This window comes from Sesamum indicum, linkage group LG9, assembly GCF_026168435.1.
Source record: "Sesamum indicum cultivar Baizhima isolate 11 linkage group LG9, ASM2616843v1, whole genome shotgun sequence".
NCBI classification, from domain to species: Eukaryota; Viridiplantae; Streptophyta; class Magnoliopsida; order Lamiales; family Pedaliaceae; genus Sesamum; species Sesamum indicum.
The window spans coordinates 3471373-3493682 of record NC_142665.1 but is presented as its reverse complement, the minus strand read 5'-3'; the positions used below and the strand labels follow the sequence as shown (position 1 = coordinate 3493682).

The window sequence follows — 22310 nt, the reverse complement described above, 5'->3', positions numbered from 1 at the left end:
GTTCCGTGACGAGGCACCAGAACATGGGCAAATCAACACATGCAGCTCAAAAACCCCTACTGAGAGAATGTCCGTCTAAGTATTATTCAATAGCTGTAACTTTTTAAAATCCTTGTCAATCGATTTTAAATTTTAGGGGTCTATCTACAGCAACCAACAACCCGATTCACAATGGGTCATACTTCTTCATTTTCACTCGGTAGAGAACTATGAAAGAGAGTCTCTTCCCCCAGATTAAAGGTACTGCCTGTCAAAAGGTTATGCATTTTTTTTCCACTTTCAAATATTTTGTTAATAAAGTAATGACAAGTGTTTATCTAACAAATTCCATTAGTTTTTTGCTCGATTTATTGAAAAGGATTAAAAGTACAAATTTTTTGAATTATAGGACTAAATATGCTTAGTCTGTAAACCTTGGGATCATATGTGCAACCCCCTCTATTGTGTGCAACAGAAAATGCAATTTGCCTATTTGGATGTATAATATTGACCCCAACAAAAAAATTATAATTTTTACACCTCATTTAACATTTTGTATAAATTATAGATAATACGACTAGTTTTTTATTCAATAAAGGTTAGTTTTTATCCAACGACAATAATTCAAAAATAATATTTTATTATAGTTATACCTTTTGATTGTATATATATATATATATATTATATTTATCCCTTTACAAATATAAAAAAAATATTAGTAGAATATTTTTGTTAGTACATTATACAAAATATTAAATGAGGGATAAAATTTAAAATTTATATAAATTTTTTGTTGATGTCAGAATTTCTTATCCAAATTCGGAATGTAAGGAGTACAATTGTAGACGAAGGATTTTCAGAAAATGGAAAATATTGATTTGAAAGTTTTTTTGGAGAAAATATAATTTCATAGTTATTAGAGAGAGTCTAAGTATAATTAATCTGTATCACTGTTTATGAACTCAAAAAATTAAAATAAATTTTGGCTGGTATGATCAACTCAATGCAGCATAGGAAATAATTTTGTGCAAGTCCAACTCCAGCGATTAAAAGAATTGAGGTGGACGAGAGTGGTGCACGTCAACTCACTCCAACAGCAACAAATTCTCCTTCACAAGTAAAAGCGTATGCAGTGTCACTGTGAGTGTGTTGTGTGTGTGGGTTGTGGGCACAATCACACTTCCATTTGCCATATCCACTTCTCAGCCTCTCATTCTCTTTTTGTTGCCAAAACTTGAACCTTCATTCTCCCGCCGCGTAAGCAAAGAAGTTAGACAAGTCCCTTTTTTCTTGGCCAACCCCCTCTCTCTCTCTTTCATGGTCTCTCCATGTGGAGGAATGGGTGACGATCTAACATGTTGTGTCATACTTTTATATTATGTATTAGTCTTACATTGATACGGTATGATATCAATGTATTATGAGTATGTGATAGAAGATCGTTTACTTCTCTTGCCTTCCATTGAGTTAGATGACAAAATAATGCAAGTAGCCCATACTTGTATATTTATGAAAAGGGAAGCTCTAAGCCTAACTACACTCACTCACCCAAAAAAGGTTCCATTTTTTCAGGGTCTTGCCTACTTAATTACATGAGCCACAAGTTCGTTTCAAAGCATCATCTCTCTCTTGACTCTTAATTTTTTGACAATTTTGCTTTGTAAACTATTATCTTATCTAAAAGTTTAAATAATCAGAAAAGATAATCATTTAATATTAATATCTTAATATATCCCATCACGTGAAACCTTTTTTTTATAAGAATGAATAGTAATGAGTTTTGAACTTAAGACACCGGCTCATGTTTGGCCTGACTTTAAAACCATGCTAAACAACCATCTCATATAAAACTTTATACTAATAGCAAAAAAATTATATAATATTAATATCTTTACGATTTAATGACGTGTTCAAAATGAAATGAATTGAACCACACAACCATAAGCTCAAAATCTTTAACACCTATGTTTATCTTTCAAAAAAGAGAAAAAAACTAAAAAGATAAAACCAAATCAAGAAAGCCGAAACATCGCAACTTTGTGTGTAGAGGTTTGTCTGAGAAAAGCACACGTACATAGTATAATAATTCCATGTTAAGCTCAGTCCACAAACTCTTGGCCGAACCGAATGTGGATATTCATTCATTCCCCCAACAATCACATGCCAAATTCCTAACTGATCAAATCCCCACCACCACCACAATCTAAGCTCAACATGTCCTAAAATCCCACTATTTATCGCACAACCAAATTAACCGAATCCCCACCGATCAATTAGTGGATAAGGATAAAAGCACAAGAGTGTTGTCTTAAATATTATCACTTCTCTGTTCACGTCAACTTGTCATATCCACACCCCAACTCCCAACTCTCTGTATATATATAAACACAAGTTTCCCACTCAGATATGTCATCGTCCTTCAATACAAAAACCCATTACACAGCAGAAAGGATAGCTATTCTTACCCGATTTCCATCAGATGAGCATGAGAAAGGTGAACAGAGGATGGGTCAGAGGCCCCTGCATCGGCAGAGGTGCTTACGGAACAGTGAGTCTTGGAGTTACCACCTCAAGCGGCGATGTTTTTGCCGTCAAGTCTGTGGATTTAGCCTCCGCCTTGCCTTCCCAGATAGAGGCGTTGGAAAACGAAATCAGAGTTGTTCAATCACTCTCCTCTCCTTATATTGTCAAGTACCTAGGGGATGACACCACGATGGAGGGTTCTTCACCAACGACGTCATTGAGGAACTTGCACATGGAGTACCTACCGGCTGGCACCGGCGCTGACCTAGCCGTAACGTCCGTGGATTTCGACGAGGAAGCCGTTGCTAGTTACACCTGGTGCTTGGTATCCGCACTCAGATACCTTCACTCCAGAGGCATTATGCATTGCGACGTCAAGGGTAAAAACTTCCTCTTAGGGCACACACCAGGCACCGCCAAGCTCGCCGATTTTGGTTCCGCTGTGGAGATCTCGTCGGCAACCATCTCTACTCGAGGCAGCCCGCTATGGATGGCTCCGGAGGTGATACGCGGCGAGCATCAGGGGCCAGAGTCCGACGTCTGGTCGCTAGGTTGCACCGTTATCGAGATGGTGACGGGTAAGCCGGCATGGGGAGCGGATGCTAACTCAGTTTGTAGAATCAGCTACTCGGACGAGTTGCCTCCGTTTCCATCTCAGCTTTCGCACTTAGGGCTTGACTTCTTAGATAAGTGCTTCAGTAGGGATTACACGAAGAGATGGAGCTGTGAGCAGCTGCTGCAGCACCCATTCCTGTCAAGGAGACCGCAGAAAAGCTCAATTGCCTTTCCATCTCCGCGGTGCGTGTTGGATTGGTTTAATTCAGAATTCTGCGAGGAAGAATGCGAGAAAGACGAAGATGAGACTCCGAATTCTGGGGCCAACGAGAGGTTAAGGGGATTAGTCTCCGGAGCAGGGGCGAATTGGGAATCAGATGGCTGGGTGGTGGTGAGGAGCGGGGCTGAAAACGGAGAAGGGAGCAGCTCGGCAGTTTTCGATTTGATTACAGCACAGGCGGGAATCTTGGGGCGGAGTTGGGAGGGTTCCTCCACACCATCTGGGGATAGAAATACGAATTGTAATGTGATTCCGTCTCGAGAAGGACAAAACTGCAGCCCCCAATACGACGTCGTAGTTCTCCAATATAACGATCCGCAAATATTTTCTTGTGATAGCAATGCAACACTTGCATGTTCAAGAGGAAATAAGTTTTCATTTTTATCTGATTTGTACATTATATTTCTTGATTTTATAAGTTTCACATTCATTCTTTTCGGGTGAATTGTTACGATTATATCAAGTTAAATCTATATAACTAACACCAATAGATTAATACTCATATATTATTAGAAATTCGAATCTATAAAAAGGTCATGAAATCTTAATTTCGCCAATCAAATTAAGGCTAATCGACATAAATTTTAAATTCAATCAGTGCGCAAATGTTACTCCATTTGCAAGAGACTACTTATAGAATATTATATATGAAATTTGAAAACTACTTATAGAATATTATATATGAAATTTGAAATTCATGAGTTTCGCAGAAATTTTGTTAAGTTTTGTAAAGATGAATATGCTCCACACAAATTTTTGTATGTTTATTCTTTAATTTCCTGAATAAAGAGAAAGGAAAACATGATGTACATAGTTTTAAGGAAAAAAAAATCTCTAATATATAGAGATGAGACAAACATTCTACCAAATATGACTATCCTACTAGTCGTGGCCCCATCTAGCCCAATTATGGCTTTTTGGTGACTTTGGATCAATTTAATTCACTTACGGGCATACAAAACATTATAACACAAGCTAGGCCTATTTACATTTATATATAAATATGGATTATGCTCTTTATCCAATTGCATAAACCATTTCTTTTTCATGATATCGACTCAGTTTGAATCTTACAAGCTCGAGACGAGCTTTGATTGGGCTTGATATGAAAACAGAGTACATGTGGTTTGATTGAGAAATCCACGCAAAAGCAGACTTTCTCCCTACCTTTTCCTACTATTAAAACTTTTTTCATTCAATACTCAATTTAATCAAGTAAACAACTTATAATTTTTATTAATTTATCGGATCCTACAATAAATACATTTGAGTTCTATCAACTATTAATTCAAACCACGAAAATAAACGAGCAATAACACTAGGTGCCCATCTTAAATAGACACATCAAAGCCTGAGATATTAGGAAAGTTAGTCAGGTTAGGCAATAGGAAAATGGTGATAAAAAGCTGGGCTAACTGAAACAGATAGAAAACTCCTCCAAAATAGGCATCCATTCCACCACCTATCGAGAAACTCTCATAGAATGAGGCAGCATTGCATCTCGACGTGTCCCGATATTGCAAGAAAATGAAACAAGTGCAGATTTGGGTTCTCCATTGGTGATCCCCAAATGATAAAATGCAATAATTCAATGGAGTATGATCAAATATATACTTTGATCCGTCTTCACACCTAAGTGGTTAAAAAGGTTGAACAAGCACTAACCTATATAAAAGATGTTAACTTAAAATATCTCAAATCATTGTTAGTTGAAATCAAATAATGTTAAGAGTCAGATTTATTAAAAGGAGGAGGACATGGGTGGTGAAAACTATAAAAAAAAAAAAAAAAGAATATAGGATGGGGGTTGGAGTTTTGGCATCTACAAATGGGAGGTCACTAACATTCCAATGATCACAACCTGGAAGTGCAGTGTGGGCAGTGCCAGCTCAAACCATATGCGCTATTTTTGTCAACTCCCAGCAATATTAATGCCAACATCTCCCATTTCTTTATTTAAACCAAGAATCTGCACGTCATCACATATTTGCCGCACCCTCACAATAATAGTTTTCCTCTTTCGGGAGTGCACATATAAAATTTGGAATGCACAAACTCAAATTTCTTCCCCATTTACAAACGCCCACCCGCTCCCCACATTTTCTCCCAAACCCAACACACACCTCTTCCTTCCTTTCCTCCCTTTTTCCTTTCACATTTTCCACCCATTTTCACTCATCTTTTTTTTTTTTTTCTATTTTTCTGCGCTCCTGTTTTCCGCTCGAGATTTCTCCTTTACGGTACGGTAATTATGTGAAGGAAACATCGTGTTGATCTTTTCGGTTTTGTTGTAATATATGTTTGTTTCTGTTATTTGTCTCGATGTATGTTTTATCTCTCTCTCTCTTTTTTTTTTTTTTTCTTTTGTTTTGTTTTTGGATTTGGGTTTATGATTGGATCGGAATGGTTAGATCTGATTGTTTTCGATCTGTTTCTATTCTCCGTTTATTAATTTCTCTTTGTGCGTGTAGGTATGTGAGGGAGTAGAATAGGGGAGAAAAAAGATATTATAAAGTGGAATAAAAGGTGATGGCAAGTCGAGTGGATCACGAGTATGATTACCTGTTCAAGATCGTGTTGATCGGTGACTCTGGAGTTGGAAAATCCAACATTCTTTCTCGTTTTACCAGAAATGAGTTCTGTTTGGAGTCCAAATCAACCATCGGAGTTGAATTCGCCACCAGAACTCTTCAGGTGTGTTGCAAATCTTTTTCTAGTATCGATCCTATACTTCATCTCTTGATTACAGCACATATATATTGGGCGATTTTTGTGAAACTTTTTATGGTTGGGGGGAGGGTAGGCTGGTGCTTTTCTTCATGCAACTTTACCATGGTTTGGGCCCTTAAGATATCATCGTAGGACATAATTCTGATGTAACTAACATAGTACTATTCTGATTTAATTTTTTGGTTGTTGAAGATCATATTTTTTGTTTAAGGCTTGCATTTTGTGCTGATTAGAAATAGTGATCATTATTAGCTCACTGAAGCTTACGAGCAAAGAGTTGAGTTTCGGATGCTTTTGTAATTATTTGTTCTGAATGTCCTTCTCCGGTGGCATTACATTTATTCTGTGTAAACTTAAGTGATTGTCATGGTATTGGTAGGTCTACGGTTGATCTGAGTTGTTAAACAATTTTGATGACGCCATCATTCCATTTGGTTTTTCATTCTTTTCGAGATTGTTTGTATTATGTTTAACATTATCTTTTTATGAACCAAATGTGAATGAGTAAAAGGATTCGATGGTCCGAGCAAGTTTTCAGGATATTTGTTTGCTTAACATGATTCTGATTTCTAAAGTCTTCTTCCAAGTTTCTTGAATGCTCGTTGGGATAAAAATCTTCCTTGTCTGGTTCCCACTTGAGTATGAAATCCTAGTATCAACTTTTGGGGAAACTGTTTTTCCTTGTTTGTATGTTTGTTTTTCGATGCTGAGCACTTTGGAAATCACTGGTTCGCCTGCGTTATGATACAGATAGAAGGTAAGACAGTGAAGGCCCAGATTTGGGACACTGCTGGCCAAGAAAGGTATCGAGCAATCACAAGTGCCTACTACAGAGGGGCTGTTGGTGCACTCCTTGTTTATGACATAACTAAGAAGCAAACATTTGACAATGTCCAAAGATGGCTTCGTGAGTTGAGAGATCATGCAGATTCTAACATTGTCATCATGATGACTGGAAACAAATCCGATCTCAACCATCTGAGAGCAGTTGCCGAGCAGGATGGTAAAAATTTGGCAGAGAAGGAAGGGCTCTCATTTCTTGAGACATCAGCTCTGGAGGCACTTAATGTTGAAAGGGCTTTCCATACTATATTGACTGAAATATACCACATCATTAGCAAGAAAGCATTGGCAGCACAGGAAGCTGCTGCAGCAACTGTTCTTCCTGGTCAGGGCACTACCATCAATGTTAGTGATTCATCAGGAACTGTGAAGAGAGGCTGCTGTTCTAATTAGTTAAATTTAAACTCCCAGGGAAGATATCAACATTGATAGCAACCCAAAACTTTTGCTCTATTTACTCTTTTTATATGTTTCCTTTTTCCAGAGAAAGAGAGTCTTGTAGAATACTTTCTTAATTCAGTGTGACAGTAAAAATGCTGGGAAAGCTCTGCAATCATTTATTAGGTTCTAGGGTACATGCTCTGTAAGAATGATGGGGTATTGTTCGTTTTGTTTTCTCAAAAGTGACTGATACTGCTGATGTTTGCTGTTGTTGTAAGGTAGTAGTATCCTTGTTCGGATTCTGTTTCTGGTATACGCTTTTTCTACCAATAAAGAGCCATGTTAATCTTTTTTCCATTGCCTGTGTCTCTCTTTTTATTCATCCAATTTCATAGATTTTATACATTGGTATGGACGTTTCACCATATTGTTTCGGCTGCATTTGGATTGACGATGGATGTGAAATTTTGAATTTCACATTTCTGGCACAAATCATTTGGATTTATTTAGATTAATTTTAGATTTAAAGAATTTTAAATTCATTAATTGAATTATATTTTATTGAATAATAATGTATTTAAAATTCTTTTAATTTGGAAATTTTAATTTTTTTTAAAAATTCAAATATTAAAGCTAGGGTCAAATTCAAATTGCCCCATTTGAAAGTTGAAAAAGGCACAAAGCCTCGTAAAATTAGAAAAAAAGAAGTTTAAAAAAGACACATTAATATTATGAAAAAGAAGTATCTAACCTCCCCTCAGCTTTGGTGTGTTCTTAACTTGCGCATTTTGCGATTATTTTTCATATTTTGCCCCTGAATATTATATATTTTGCTTTTATCATCAATTATAAGAGTCCAAATATGTTGTGGTGTTTTGGGATTGAAAAAAAACAAATCTAGGTGCTAATCAAATATTTAGGTTTTTATAAGTAGGGTGAAATAATATACATGTCCCAACATAAATAAACAGTTGCATACATCGAGATTGAAGAACACAACAAAATTGGAGACAGTGTTTTAAAACTCGAACGGTTCAATCAGAAAATTGACTGATCAAGGGTCACTAATTCAATTATAGATTAATCATGATTGAACTGGTGACGGCATAGTTATGTCATAATAAAATTTAATTTACAAAAATATATTAAAATAAAAAATACATAAAAATGTAAATACAATTTTTTTTAAGTTATTGTAGGAACTAAAAGTAGCCCATGTTTGATAATAAAATCAATATGTTAAAGTTTTTAGATTAAAAATGAAATAGAAGAATTGTGTATTTAACAAAAAAATAGTAAGCCATTTACTACTAGAATTAAGTTACAACTAAATTTTATTGTTAATAAATAGTTAGTATATGCCGCTCATCAAATAATATATAAGTCCTATTTTATTAATTATAAATCTAAGGGTAAATTACATTAATACCTCATGAAGTTATGCCAAATTACACAAACATCTCCTGTGTTTTACAAAATTACAGCTACACCTCTTAGGGAGTATTAGTGTAATTTTTTCCACAGGGTGTTTGTATATTTTGTATTTGAATAAAGGGTGTCATTGTAATTACAATTATAACCTCAGGGGTTGTAGTTTTAATTATACAAAAAAATAGGGGGTGTTCGTATATTTCGACCTAACCTCAGGGGTGTCAAATGTAATTCTCAATTTAATTAGCAACTTAGGTAATCATAGAACATAAAAATATTGTTCGATTATGGACTTAATGAGTTGGTTCATGTATTAATATATATTTCATATAATTATACTCTGGGTGTTGGTTTGCGGGTAATTCTTTTCATCTTCATATCAAATTTCATTGGTTCAATTCAAAATTGTATAATTTTTGAAAAAATTTAAAAAAAGTAAATGAATTAGGCAGTTGACTTGATTTTGGACAGGGTCAATAGGCAATTATAAGCGATTTTCAAACAATTCGTACGGTTAGTCTTGTTCAGTTTTATTAGTTTGATGAATCCATTTTATGGATCGAGTGACGGTTCTATCAAAAAAAACGGCATGCTACCTTCCTTATCCTATCCGGTCGGATGAAAGAATGTAGGAGTTTGGTTGAGCATGATCCACTTATGCCATGATATAAGACAAGTTTACCATCATGAGAGTGCATTGGTCCAATTATATACTTGAATAGGAAGGGTTGCCAGATTGACGGATAGTAGATGCCTATAGCAGAAACTATGTCGAAGATTCAAGCTAGCTCCACTGTTATGCCAAAATTCCTGTTGGTATTTCTAACTACGTGCTAACGTATTTCATGCAGATATGTCCATCTAAGACCAACGTGTCTGTTGAGTAGGTTATGGTATTAACGGGCAATAGATGCTCTAAGCCGGTGCTGGCTACCAATGGGCTTAATCTTGGACTTGGATCTTTGGGCGTTGAATGAAAGATAATTTTTCGTGGTTTATTAAGGAACGAATTTCTGTGTGGCGTTTATGACTTGATGCTTCTCACTCTATATTCCACCTTAATTCAAAGCACATAACCTTCAGCCAACAATTCTTCCAAAAAGTTGTGTTAGCAAACAAACACATAAACACGACGGTGAAAGGAATTCTGACATCCATCGGTTCCAAAAACAGAAATTTGAGGTGTTCTGCTGAGTGCTTAAAGTTTGAGCAGAGTTATGTCAAGACCTGCTGATGACAACGTTGCTGCATTCTTCATCAGATTTCAACCGCTTGTCTTGCAATGGTAATATCTTTCCAAGAACGCATGACGAAAATGTTTCTAGGTGGAGAAAAGTCGCCGTTATTCTCGTTCTATCTGTATAGTTACATGATAAATTCCGAATGCTCCTTCACAGTATTCCCTGATCTCTTGCAGGATTTTGTTCGGATCAACTTCACTCCCAGTTACGACATGACAAGCCAATACATGTTTTCCCATTGTGATGTCCCAAACATGAAGATCGTGGACATCACCAACTCCTCTGATGAGTTTGAGACCGTTTTCAAGGGCAACGATATCAACCTCACTCGGTGCCCTCTCCATCAGTATGTAGAAGATATCCTTCAGCATGGGCAAGGTGGTGCCCAAGGCAATAATGGAGAAGATGAGTGTGCAAATCAGATCAATCACTAACCATTTTGGTTTTATCCATATAATACATCCAGCAATCATTACACCAACAGATTGTATGAGATCAGTAACGAGATGCAAATAAGCCCCTTGAATGTTTATGTTTAACATTTCAGTCTTCCCATGAGGAGTTGACACAAGCTTCATGCTTTCATCTCCCTCTCCTCTGCATGATCCTTCGGCTTCATCATCGTGGGCATTGTCCTTACAGGCATGGTGAGAATGGTGATGATGAGAATGGTCATGACCGAGCCATAGAACCAGGAGAAAATTAACCAAGAAACCAAATACGGCAATTGCAAACATGAGTTTCCCGTCTACTTTTGTGACTCTGGTAATAAGCCTGTTGACTGCTTCATAGATCAAAGTCCCAGAGATTAGCCATATTAGCTGCACAGAGAGAAGGGCTCCTATAACTTCAAGACGATTGAACCCAAAAGATTGTAGTGGAGTTGCCTCCCAACCAGACACCCATACCGTAAAAAGAGAAATGCAGAATCCAGCAATATCAGACAGCAAGTGAGCTGCATCAGTAAGAATTGCTAGGCTGTTGGCTCTCAGCCCTCCGACAATCTCAATTACCATGATTATAGTATAAAAAATTATAAGTCCGCACAGTTTAACAGTCGTCTTAGACCGTTTTGCTGCATCAGACTTATTATATTCTTGCTTCAAGAATGAACAAGTGGAGTTGCATGAAAACTGCAGTTTCCGGGGGGATTCGTTTGGTGCTTCTTCAAAGTCTCCTGGAGCATCTCTCTTTACCTGCTGCAGTTCAGTCAACTGGACATTCCCATGCTCCATCTGCAATTACAAATCGTGAATGCCATAAGCTATTTTCTAGTGGACTTCTTTCTACGCATTAAAATAAAACTCCACTCTGATATTCAGAACAGAAACTGTCAGTATTTTCAGCCTGACTAAATTAATGTATTCTTACACTCACAGAAATTTCTTCTAAATTCACAGTGCAATTTTCCGATGCCCAAATCTATTTTCTCATTTCACCTCCATCAAATGTCTTTCGGACATTAACCCAAAAGCAAATCTTAAATCCAGATTACACATCTAATCAAAATCTCAAACAAAGGGATCAGCTGTAATTAGCCCAAATCTTTTGAAACATACGATTAAGGTGAAAAGCAGTTGTTTATCAGATGCCAACTCCTTACCTTAGTCATCCTTCCTTAACCCTTAAATCTTGGAGGAATGAATGGTTGGGATGCCCAGAAACTGATCAAATCCTCACAATTCTTTAGTCATTTGAAACCCCGGAAACCGAGAAAATTAAAGATCAAAGGCAATTGAAAATAGAAGAAAGATCAAAGAGAATAAACCGATTCTTAGTCTTTATTTTTGCAAGAGGAGAATCAGAGGTTACACACAAAATGTGCATAATTCCCAAAATAAATTCAGAATCAGAAAGGGAAAAGGAATAAACCATTGGAAAGGGGAAAAAACAAGAAACAGAGATTATTACAAGAGATTGAATGGTTTAAGACATGAGTCAATTCCATTCAACCTTTGACTTTGCCAACAATAACGATAAGATATAAACTAGAAATATGCAAAAAAACTACTGCGAAGGAAAAACAAAAAGCAACATAATTGAATTTGGACTCAATATTTGACCTTTTTCAGAATTCGATGCCCAAAACGGGAATATTTTAGTAATTTTGAATATCTACTAATTGAATGTCCATTCAGATCTTTTTCAAAACTCAGCTAAGAAAGTAAATTCAACAGCTACAAGCAATTAGTGGGCGTGCCGGAGTGGTTATCGGGCATGACTAGAAATCATGTGGGCTCTGCCCGCGCAGGTTCGACTCCTGCCGCTCACGTTTAGTTCTCGTTCCACTCCCTTTTTCTCAACTTGGATGTATAGAAATACAATCTCATTTGTGTTTATATAATATTAAACAGCCTTATTCATAATCCCTTTTCGAATTTATTTTCCTCTTATTATTAATTATTAGTTACTAGAAATCAAGATTGTTATATATTTAACATGCATTAATTATGATAAAATATCATTCAAATTAGTAGTCCACTGCTAAATAATTACAGTCAAACTAGTTTCCAATTGTAACTAAGAACTCTTTTGAGATATTTCATTTTTTTCCCTTTTTTCGTTTGACAAAAACTTTTGCCCAATAAATAAATAAAAACGACAAAATTCTATTCAAGTGTTTCATGACATATGCATATTTGCATTCTATTATGATGAACTAAACTGACCAACCTTTCATTACTTCTTAAATGAAATACTTTTAATTTGTTGAATTTGGAACCAACAATATTGAACTCATTAAGGCTTGTAACTTTTTTATTAAATGCGACTAAAAGTGAATCATCAACAATTAACTAACTCATGACAATCTCATAATATATTATGTTGATTTTCTAATTGTCTATCAGAAAAAGGACAAAATCTTCCATTTTTTTTTTCTCCTCTAGATTTTGGGGCTTTAATTATCAACCTTGTAAAGTGAAGGATTTTAGTTGTTAAATTCCTATTCTATCGGACTAAAAAACATAATTTTAACCTACATCTACAAATGACGTATGCATGTGAACAGACTTGAAACACCATGCATACAAACACTCGAGTTACAAAAAATTGCACTTTTTGTTCATAAGTTAGGATCTCCGCGTTTTCAGTCCTATTATTCAAGGAATATCAAATTTAGTGGGATATCTTCAAAATTTCTAACATTTCGTCGTCCTCCCAATCTTCAGTATTTTATTTTGAAGAAAAAACATATGTAACATTGTTGTCAAGTTTTCAAGTTGTAAAGAAAATTCACATGTGAATCACACATGTGAAGGTTTAGGGATAAATTCAACTAGTTTAGAAGGCAAATTGTTACTTCTAAAAACCCTAAATCAAACTTCACCAAATCCTGTTGAAGTAAAAAATCAATCAAACCAAACTCAACCCTCAAATCAACAACAAAATAAGGAGAGGACCAAGAAATTATATATTGGCGATGTCCTTCCAACCTGGAATTCTATCTCGCAGATAAAGCATAATACCTCATTAGGAAGATTTGTGAAATATGCGCGGATCAGCCCAACTAAGATCACCCATACAGCAAAAGATAACCGCATGATCAGATTCAAGAGGAATGCACGAACATGGTTGGGGGCGGGGGGGGGGGGGGGGGTGAATAGGACCTTGCCACATGTAGACACATTCAACATCAGCTAAATAGAAGCTATTGGCAATATAGATAGTATATAGGTGGAAAGTTACAATTTGAGCATTCATCAGAACAGTGCTCAAGAAGAGGCAAATTTGCCAAATCAGTAACAACAATCTACAATTCCACCGCAATTTACAAAATAAGGTGTATTTACACAGTCGAATCATAAACTGCGCGAGAACAATGTAACATGAAATCTTTTGAAAAAGAAATACAGCACTTCAGACCAGTTGAGTAAAGTTGCCTCCAAAATACATTGGGGTTCCCCCAACAACACTAGAGCGAGATTCTAATTCATTCCATTGCAGAATGCCATAGTACTAGACGTGGCCAAGTTCTACAAAATCAAGAAGCCAGTATATTCTGCCACCAAAAGACAGGACATCTGTTCACAAATAACAACAATTAGAAACAATTAATAACACAGAACAAAATATTAGATTATATCACACACATCTGACTCCACTTCTGGCCTCTCCCAACCACAATTCGATGTGGACTAAAAATCTATCATATACCAACTATTGTTAGGACTATAATAACTGATTGTTCTATAATCCATAGCTTGAATAGATTGATATTATATTATAAGAGAATGAATACAACTCAAGAATGTCTGAAATGGCGATGCAACCACAGAAGTAAAATATTCTGGCGAGCGGTAACCATCATCGCCACACACCATCTTTTAATTAGCAAGGTATATAAACGCAGTATCTATAAGGATAAGGATTAGATATAAAAGGAGACATGGGGAGGGTGGGGGGATAAGTCTCAATGTTAATCAGTAACAAACAAGAAATACGAAAAGATTCCTAATGCCGAGCTAGCAGTTCAATTCCGAAAGTCCCTTCATGTTCTTGTGACATTAATTTAACAAGTCCTGACTAGTAATCAGCATAGTTTTCCTTCATCACCTCTTCGTGCTGATTCAAGCAACAACTAACAGAGTGAATGCCACTTGGTATAGCATAGCACTCTGCAACCAATTCAGTATGAACTTAAAATGACTGACAAACTTCACTGAACCAATTTCCACTTCATGTGCCGAAACCAATGGTTTTTATTACTCAATGACGGAGAATTTTGAGAAACACTTCCACTAATATCAATGAGAAATAAAATTTCAAAAAGTTTGCAGTTAGAATTGATTTTATACAAATATGAATAATTGTCATTAATTTTCATTTACATACAATAAACACGAGATTTTGTTTAAAACTGAAAGCAGATGATATTTTACATCAATAGGTTACTGGAGGACATCATATCAATTGCAATCATTTGAAATCATCTTCAAATTCTAGAAGCAAGTTATTTCCTGACCACCACTATCCCCTAGATACAAAATGATCCTTAATCTTACAAGATATTTAAGAACCTTTTGTTACACAAAAGAATCAATGCAACAGATATTATGTAGGGGAAGTCTATAGAGGATTAGATGTAAACAAATTTCATCAATTCAAACAACATGACAAGGCCTGAAATCTCATTGAGAAGCTGATTACACTAAAAAATATTACAAGATTAATTACGACATCTATGGATGTATCCAAATTATTATGTATGAAAGTTTAAATAAATATAAAAACCTTTAGGAGTGTCCAATGTTTTCACCTCGCAATGTTACTACATAAGAAATAGTTGGCTCCACATTCATAATGCAATACAGCAAGATTCAAGAAGTTCATTGGAAATGAACCTTTCTGCCCAATACATTAATTTCAAATCATAAGGGAAATACACAGCAATGAGTTATGGAGTGCAGTTAAGCACAAAACAGACTGACTTATGAAGGGAGGGAAAAAACTCGTTCACACCCTTAGAGATGAACTTCAAGAGATATGGTACTCATTGTATCTGTTATGTCTAACTTATGAGGAGAGGAAAAAAGAAATTCCCTCACACCCTTAGAGCTGAAGTTCATGAGATTTCTGGTACTCATCATATCTGTCATGCCAGCAAGACACCAAATCATACCAAGAAAATGTATTTAAGATGCATCTAAAAGACTTCATTATTGAGATGAAATCATTGGGCGCATGGTTTAGAATTAGTTTTCTTTCAATACAAACAAATATCAGACTCCTCACAAGTGAGTTAGTTTTGTGCGCAAGGAAGATATTTCCAAGAAAAAGACCTAATCAATAACCAAGAAAGAGAGAAAGGATAAACAACGTTAAGAGGATCAAAGCCGCAAATCAAATGAGAGCATAAGCACGGTTAATAAGGTTTCTTATAAATAAGGCTAATAAGAAAGAAACGAAACTAACCTGGGTATCCATGGAGAACTGAGAACACGGTTATAGGAACTTGTATCACAAGAACCGTCTTCTATCTGTTGGTTTTAGGATCTGAAATGAGCACATCAAACTCTCATCGACGCTCATCATAGCACCAGCGTTGTCAAATTCACCACAATAGTTCGGAGCAGAAAATATGGTAACTAGTTGCCTTTCAGCAAAAAATTCATATCCATCTTCTACAACCTGTTCAAGAAAAGCATCTAATCATCAGACTGCAAAATTACAAGGAATTAAAAGAAAGAAAAGAAGAAAGAGTGGAGTAAGAGAAAATACCAATACCTGATGAGCACGACAAACAAGGTCCATATCATGTTGCATGAGAAATTCAGCCACCTTATCGGCGCCAAATGTATATGAGACTCCCCTGTCATTCATCCCCCAACCTTTTATTTCTCTACTAGGATCCGACCAAAGCAAATCACAAAGCAAACCAGAGTCAGGAATATCAGTTGGACGAGGTAAATTTCTTATTTGATCCAAGTTTGTTAGATCGGGAGAAAGACCACCATGCATGCAGAGTATCTTGTCATCTATAAGAGCTGCCACAGGAAGGCAATTAAAACATTCAGTGAAAATTTTCCATAGCCTCACATTGAAACGGCGTTTACATTCATCATAGAAACCATATATCCTATTAATAGAAGCGCATTCGTGATTTCCCCTTAAGAGAAAGAAATTCTCAGGATACTTGATTTTGTAGGCTAGAAGAAGGCATATTGTTTCCAAGCTTTGTTTGCCGCGGTCCACGTAATCCCCCAAGAATAAATAATTGGCTTCTGGCGGAAAACCCCCATACTCAAAAAGCCTCAAAAGATCTCCATATTGCCCATGAATGTCACCTGGAATCCACAAAGAAAATAATTATGATCATAGCCTTCTCGCAGTAAATAGAATAAAGAAAAATAAAATATTATAACTGCTAAAAAAAAACCTAAAATGCATTTTCAGTTGATACTCAATATAAATATCAAAGAAGAAGGTGGCAATAAAAGAGAAATGCAATTTTGAATTTTTAACCAAGTGAAATACTACTGCTAAAGAGGAATTATTTGATTTTTCCAACAAGAGAAATAATACTTATTACCATGCGAAATACATCTCTGCATGGTCCACTAAACAGGAGAGAGGTCCTACCAATTATAAAAACAACGGCACAGAGAGAAAACAGTCTTCCAGTGGCTGATTCCCAGCATTAATGGAAATTGTGTTGTGTAGACTTCAGGGATAATAGGATAATGTCACACTCTATCAATGATCAGATAAACTGACCAAACAAGTTACAGAGTACATTTTATGCAATAAATTCAAGGTCACAAAGATTGAGAAAAATGGTACTCACTCAGTTCAACAAGAACGACAAGTAGACATCGAAATTGACTTTACCAAAATATGTAGAAAGTCAGAAACCTAACGGTGACCTAAAATAAAGAAGGCGCATTTTTCTTGCTTTGGGTCTACATAGAGGATGCAACCAATTCTCTCACAGTGCTGATGCTATAGATATCTTTCTAGTAAAGCTATATTGGAAAATAAAATCCATGAAACAAATCCTGCTTTTAACACTTGCTATATTTACTTAGCAATGGAAGCACTAGCATCGGACAGCTCTTAAATGTTAAAGCTTCACAAAATGATCACTGAGAAACTTGAGACCTAATAACCCCTAGTTCCAACTCCGAGTAAAACAACAAAGATGAAGTTGCAAAACAATTCAAAACCAACCTTTATGAATCAGAACCAACAAACAGATGTTCAAATAAACGCCATTCTGGAAAGTACATTTGAATAAAACAAATTGAGAGCAGCAAAATATTGGAATCTCAAAAGAGTAGGCTTTCCATCATATTAATGTGATAAGAGGACGGTATATGATAGAGAACACTGCAGTAGCATCAAAGTTATCTTCTGACCTTCTCTAATGTTCAGGATCAGCAGTTACCACTGTCATATACAAACTGGCACTAAAATCACAAAATAATTTCTTGGCCCATATTCATATCAAATTTAATCATAGTTGTTAAGGGCGCATTCTGCATTATGGTGCAAAGGTGCTCTTGAGCCATGACGCACGGCACGGCGCCTGCATTTTCAGAGCACGGCGCATAATTGCAGAAAGAATTTATATGCTTATACCATTATTCTTTTTTCCAAGATCAGAAAATTCAAAGTTACAGTTTTTATTTTATACCCAGAATTTTCAGGAAAAAGGCAGATTATAATCAGAAGCTTAGTAAGAAAAATCACAAATGATTTATTTAGCAAATTGATAATAAATAATAACAACAAATTACATCATAATACAAGTAATCAATAATTTACTAAAATTTCAAGGATAAACAAAAAGATAAGGGCAAAGGAGAGGTGGAATTGACATAAAAGAAAAGAAAGGACAAGAAAGAAGAGAATGCAGTAGCATCAGAGAAGAAAGAAGAAATAACAAAGGAAAATACATTACCTGAAGCGGAAGAAGAAAAACATTACAGTTGGAGAGAAACTGAACAGTTCGGGATCCGTTTTGTAAGTCATTTTCTTAATTTTATTTTATAAAAAGCCAAGCACGGCCTTTTAAGGCTGGGCTGCATGGAGCACCTGGCACTCTCGCCTTATGCGCCATGCACACTCTGTAGCGCACCACTACCACTATGAATTTAATACAATGGGCAAACATAAAAAAAAAACCACCATGCAAAAATCTAGACACTGCTGGAAGGGACAAGTTCAATTTAATATAAATAAGAACCTTTCTAAAATTAAATGCTAACCAAATAGTAATCATAATTAAGTTGACACAGGATTAATCCTGCTAATAAAAAATTAAACTACGCTACCACATAACCTGAATACAAGAAGTAAAGCAAATTCATGATCTGCCCAACTAATAAAAGTGAAACCACATCTAGAGTTTTGGCTTGGAACTTCTTTTGCATTGGTTTCCCTTTGAACACTCTGAACACACACATTACGGGAAAAGCTTAAAAGAACAATTTGTAACAGGATCCAAATAAAATAAACATCACTAAATACACCAACTAACATCGTAAATAAGCAATTACATGGTTATGCAGCTGGCCGAACATGTATAATGTTCTTACGAAATACAGAATTTTATCCGTCCTCCCATGAACAACTCCACGCTATAAACCACTTTTCAACACCAATCATAACAAATCACTAGAAAGGCAAAAATCCCTAAACCATTTATACATGCGGACGCAAGTAACCACTAATTCATCTTCAACAAAAAGGGATAGAGGGAAAAAGAAAAAAGAAAGAAAAGAAGAGGAAGAAGGAATACCGCAGATCTTGATGGGGGCCTCAAGCTCGAGGAGATTGGGCTGGGAGAGGAAGATCTCACGCGACGCCATACAGAGAGCCCGGATCTCATTCTCAGACAGCTGCACCTGGCGCACTGTCCTCGCGTTTCGAAACTCCACAAGACGATTGATAATGTCATCCAAGACGGCAGGCTCTATCCCCTGCCCATTGGCCGCCATTCCTATCCCCCTTTCTTTGATTCCCCCTTAAAGCTCACTGACAAATTAGCAAACCCTAGATTCCCAGAATATATATATATATATATGTGTGTGTGTGTGTGTACCAAAACCGAAAAAGTTCCAAATGCTTGAGGGTTTCAATCCGTTTGTCAATGAAAACAAGAACGGAACAACAAATGGGTGGATGAATACAGCAAAATATGGATTGGGGTACGGATTAAGACAAGATATGGACGCTTTGAGACATTGGGGGCTGCAACTCCGATGCGGCGGAGAGGACTATACGTCATGCAAAGAGAAGTAAATAGACAGATTTATTGTTACGGGTAAATTGGAATTTGATGGTAACAATAATAAAAATATAAATAATAGTTATTAATAATAAAAGTAAATAAGAATCGTCGGAGTCGATAATTCCACTGCGCTCGTGTGGTTCTCTCTATGCTACTGTGGTTGGAGATCTTTGAACTGGACCCCTCACCCTTCCTTCACCACCTTACGGGTCTCTCTCTCTCTCTCTCTCTCTCTCTCTCTCTCTCTCTACATTCTTGTAAGTTGTATGGTTGAATTCGAAATCTAGGGTTTCAATATTTAATTTTATGTCAAATTTTTCGAGAAATATTATATAACTGGATTCAATTTGGGCGTATTAAATAGGATAAATTACATTCTCCCTCCATTGACATTAAATTTGATCATAATGGAGATTACCCTTATTTTTAAGAAATGATAAAAATATTCTTATTTAGAGTAAAAATACCCAAAAGGCTTAGAAGATCCGCGTACAGCTCACCGGCTCGAGTCTGGAGACACAACCCGCCGTGTACCCACCGTCTTAAACCCGAATGACGCGTCCATTGTCCCTATCGCACGATTACTGGAAAAATAATGTTAAGATAACGCCACGTGACTCATTCAATACAGTACATTTGTGCCTATAAATACCATAAACCTAGAACATTAATGGTAACATACATTTTTGCTTTCTACCTCATTTATATCATCAGATGGCATATTTCTACCTCGAACTCACACTAACTTGAGCGTTAGAAAATCTTAGTCGAACCGACTAGGCTAACGTTCTTGTTTCTTCCTCATAGCCCATCACGATATCTAGAGGAAAATATCGCGAGCTTGGACACACTTAAGAGGTCACATATTTCGTTCTAGATCACATACTAATATTTTATGTTATTTTACAAAAAAGTTATTATTTTTACTTTTTTCACATTTCTCTTCAGTTCTTATTTATTTATATTAGCATTTGGGCACATCAATTTTATATGCAATTGAACCCCTTTAAAAAAAAAAATTATTAATATCAACAAATTCAATTAATTTTGTCTAACAAATAGATATAAGGTTAAATTTCATTTTACCCTCCTATATTTTAAAAATAAGCTAAAAAACTCCCTGTGTTTTAATAAATTTAGCACAAAGCCCCGCTTCTGTAAAAACTAACCAAAGGTAGGATGCAGGCGCCTAAAGTGAGCTTGGGCTTGAATTTTTGGGTATTTTGATATTTTTTTTATCTTTAATTGATTAAAATGCTCCTATATTGTTATGATTAAATTAATTCTTTTTTTGTATTCTTCTCTCTTCTAAAAATATAAATTCTTTTATTTTTAAATATATTTGTATTAAATATCAAAATTATAATAAAAAAATTATAATACAAAGACTAATATGCGGGGCCGGGGGATGGCGGGGGGGGGGGGGTTAGTTAGGTTTTTTTTAATCAAAAAAAATCCGATGGTTAACAAAATAAGAAATAAGTAATGATAGGTATGACCCAAGAAGAAATATTAAAGCTCAAGCCAAGCCCACCAGTCCAAAAAAGTGTAGCCAACTAGGTCTAGCCTAAGTAGGAAGCACTCTACAATATGGCTCGGTCTAAGAGGGAAACTCAGTAGATTCAACCCAAGAAGGAGGCCCCCATGCAAGAGCCTGCTCAAGGATGAAGTATGCCCCAAGAAAGAAGCTCAATACGAAGGTTTGCAGCTCCTTTGCAAGCCCAGCCCGAGGGAAGGAAGGTGCCCAAAAGCCGGACTCCTCTCCCCCTAAGAGGACTCCTTGCAAGGCAGGAGTTTTCACAAGGAAGGAATCTTCCCTCATCCTAAGATTTGTTGCTCAAGACGTTCCTCGCCAGGCGCACAGCCTAGAACTCTTGCCATAGAGGGATCCTCCTCTATAAATACAAGGGACACCTCTCAACGGATTTCTCCCTCCACCTTTGAAAAACTCTCTTACTACTACTATGTCATTCTACAATTCCGTGTTCTTGCTTATGGAATTCTTATTTCTCTCACAATTTTTTGTCATAATTTACTTTTGTATTTACTTATTCTTAAATTCAGGACTAATTTAAGCATCAGAGTGCTAATGTGTTGTTTTATAGGTTCTCTTTCTCAAGAGTCTTCACTCAATTAGCCCAAATTCAAGATTAAGATTAAAAAACTTTGGCCCTGTGCTAAAATCGCACGCATCAAGTAAGAGTATAATGGTCACTTTATAAAAAAAGTTAACGCTGTTAGTTAGATCTAACGGAGATGAACGATTGAACTATATTTAAGAAAACAAATAGGGATGTTTTTGCCTATTTTTAAAATAAATGGGTGTTTTTAGCAGACTTTTTAAAGTATAGGGAGTTATGCATTTAAGCTTGAATATAATTTTTCAAACTATACAAAAATTATATGTAATTACAGCAGGAGAGGACATAGTTTTGATCCATCTAAATTAGTTATTAAATCATTCTTGATACCTCATGTTCCGATTTTATCAATTTTTATCCTCAAATTCTTTTAAAATAATAAAAGTTTGTCCACACCTTTAGTTGCTAAAATGTCCCTCCGCTAAATTTAGATAATTAAGACTAATTTTGATAATTTTTAAAAAAAATTGAGG

At 35.9% G+C, this 22310-nt stretch overlaps 4 protein-coding genes and 1 non-coding gene across 6 annotated transcripts; 3 read left to right on the top strand and 2 right to left on the bottom strand.

The window, feature by feature from the left end:
* Positions 1 to 2141: 2141 nt before the first annotated feature.
* Positions 2142 to 3839, top strand: LOC105170453 (mitogen-activated protein kinase kinase kinase 18-like). The gene has a single exon (XM_011091215.3). The coding sequence runs from the start codon at positions 2459 to 2461 to the stop codon at positions 3779 to 3781; it is 1323 nt and encodes a 440-aa protein (XP_011089517.1). The 5' UTR covers positions 2142 to 2458; the 3' UTR covers positions 3782 to 3839.
* Positions 3840 to 5435: 1596 nt separating this feature from the next.
* Positions 5436 to 7554, top strand: LOC105170451 (ras-related protein Rab11C). The gene is made up of 3 exons (XM_011091214.3): positions 5436 to 5577; positions 5809 to 6031; positions 6818 to 7554. Exons 2-3 carry the CDS (start codon positions 5867 to 5869, stop codon positions 7301 to 7303), a joined length of 651 nt encoding a protein of 216 aa, XP_011089516.1. The 5' UTR covers positions 5436 to 5577; positions 5809 to 5866; the 3' UTR covers positions 7304 to 7554.
* A 2199-nt stretch (positions 7555 to 9753) lies between these two features.
* MTPB1 (metal tolerance protein B1) lies at positions 9754 to 11995 on the bottom strand. Of its 2 annotated transcripts, XM_011091213.3 has the most exons (3): positions 11567 to 11995; positions 10872 to 11198; positions 9754 to 10784 (listed from the first exon to the last, which is right to left on the bottom strand). In XM_011091213.3, the coding sequence occupies exons 1-3, from the start codon at positions 11573 to 11575 to the stop codon at positions 10065 to 10067; spliced, it is 1056 nt and encodes a 351-aa protein (XP_011089515.1). In that variant the 5' UTR covers positions 11576 to 11995; the 3' UTR covers positions 9754 to 10064. The 2 variants fall into 2 exon arrangements, with proteins under 2 accessions (XP_011089515.1, XP_011089514.1); XM_011091212.3 differs by having other exon boundaries at positions 9754 to 11198; positions 11567 to 11993.
* Positions 11996 to 12153: 158 nt separating this feature from the next.
* Positions 12154 to 12235, top strand: TRNAS-AGA (transfer RNA serine (anticodon AGA)). Its single transcript has one exon. It is a non-coding gene; the product is annotated as a tRNA-Ser (tRNA).
* A 1362-nt stretch (positions 12236 to 13597) lies between these two features.
* On the bottom strand, positions 13598 to 19941 carry LOC105170449 (serine/threonine-protein phosphatase PP1 isozyme 2). The gene is made up of 4 exons (XM_011091211.3): positions 19205 to 19941; positions 16189 to 16748; positions 15877 to 16092; positions 13598 to 13985 (listed from the first exon to the last, which is right to left on the bottom strand). The coding sequence occupies exons 1-3, from the start codon at positions 19401 to 19403 to the stop codon at positions 15922 to 15924; spliced, it is 930 nt and encodes a 309-aa protein (XP_011089513.1). The 5' UTR covers positions 19404 to 19941; the 3' UTR covers positions 13598 to 13985; positions 15877 to 15921.
* Between the last annotated feature and the right edge of the window lie 2369 nt (positions 19942 to 22310).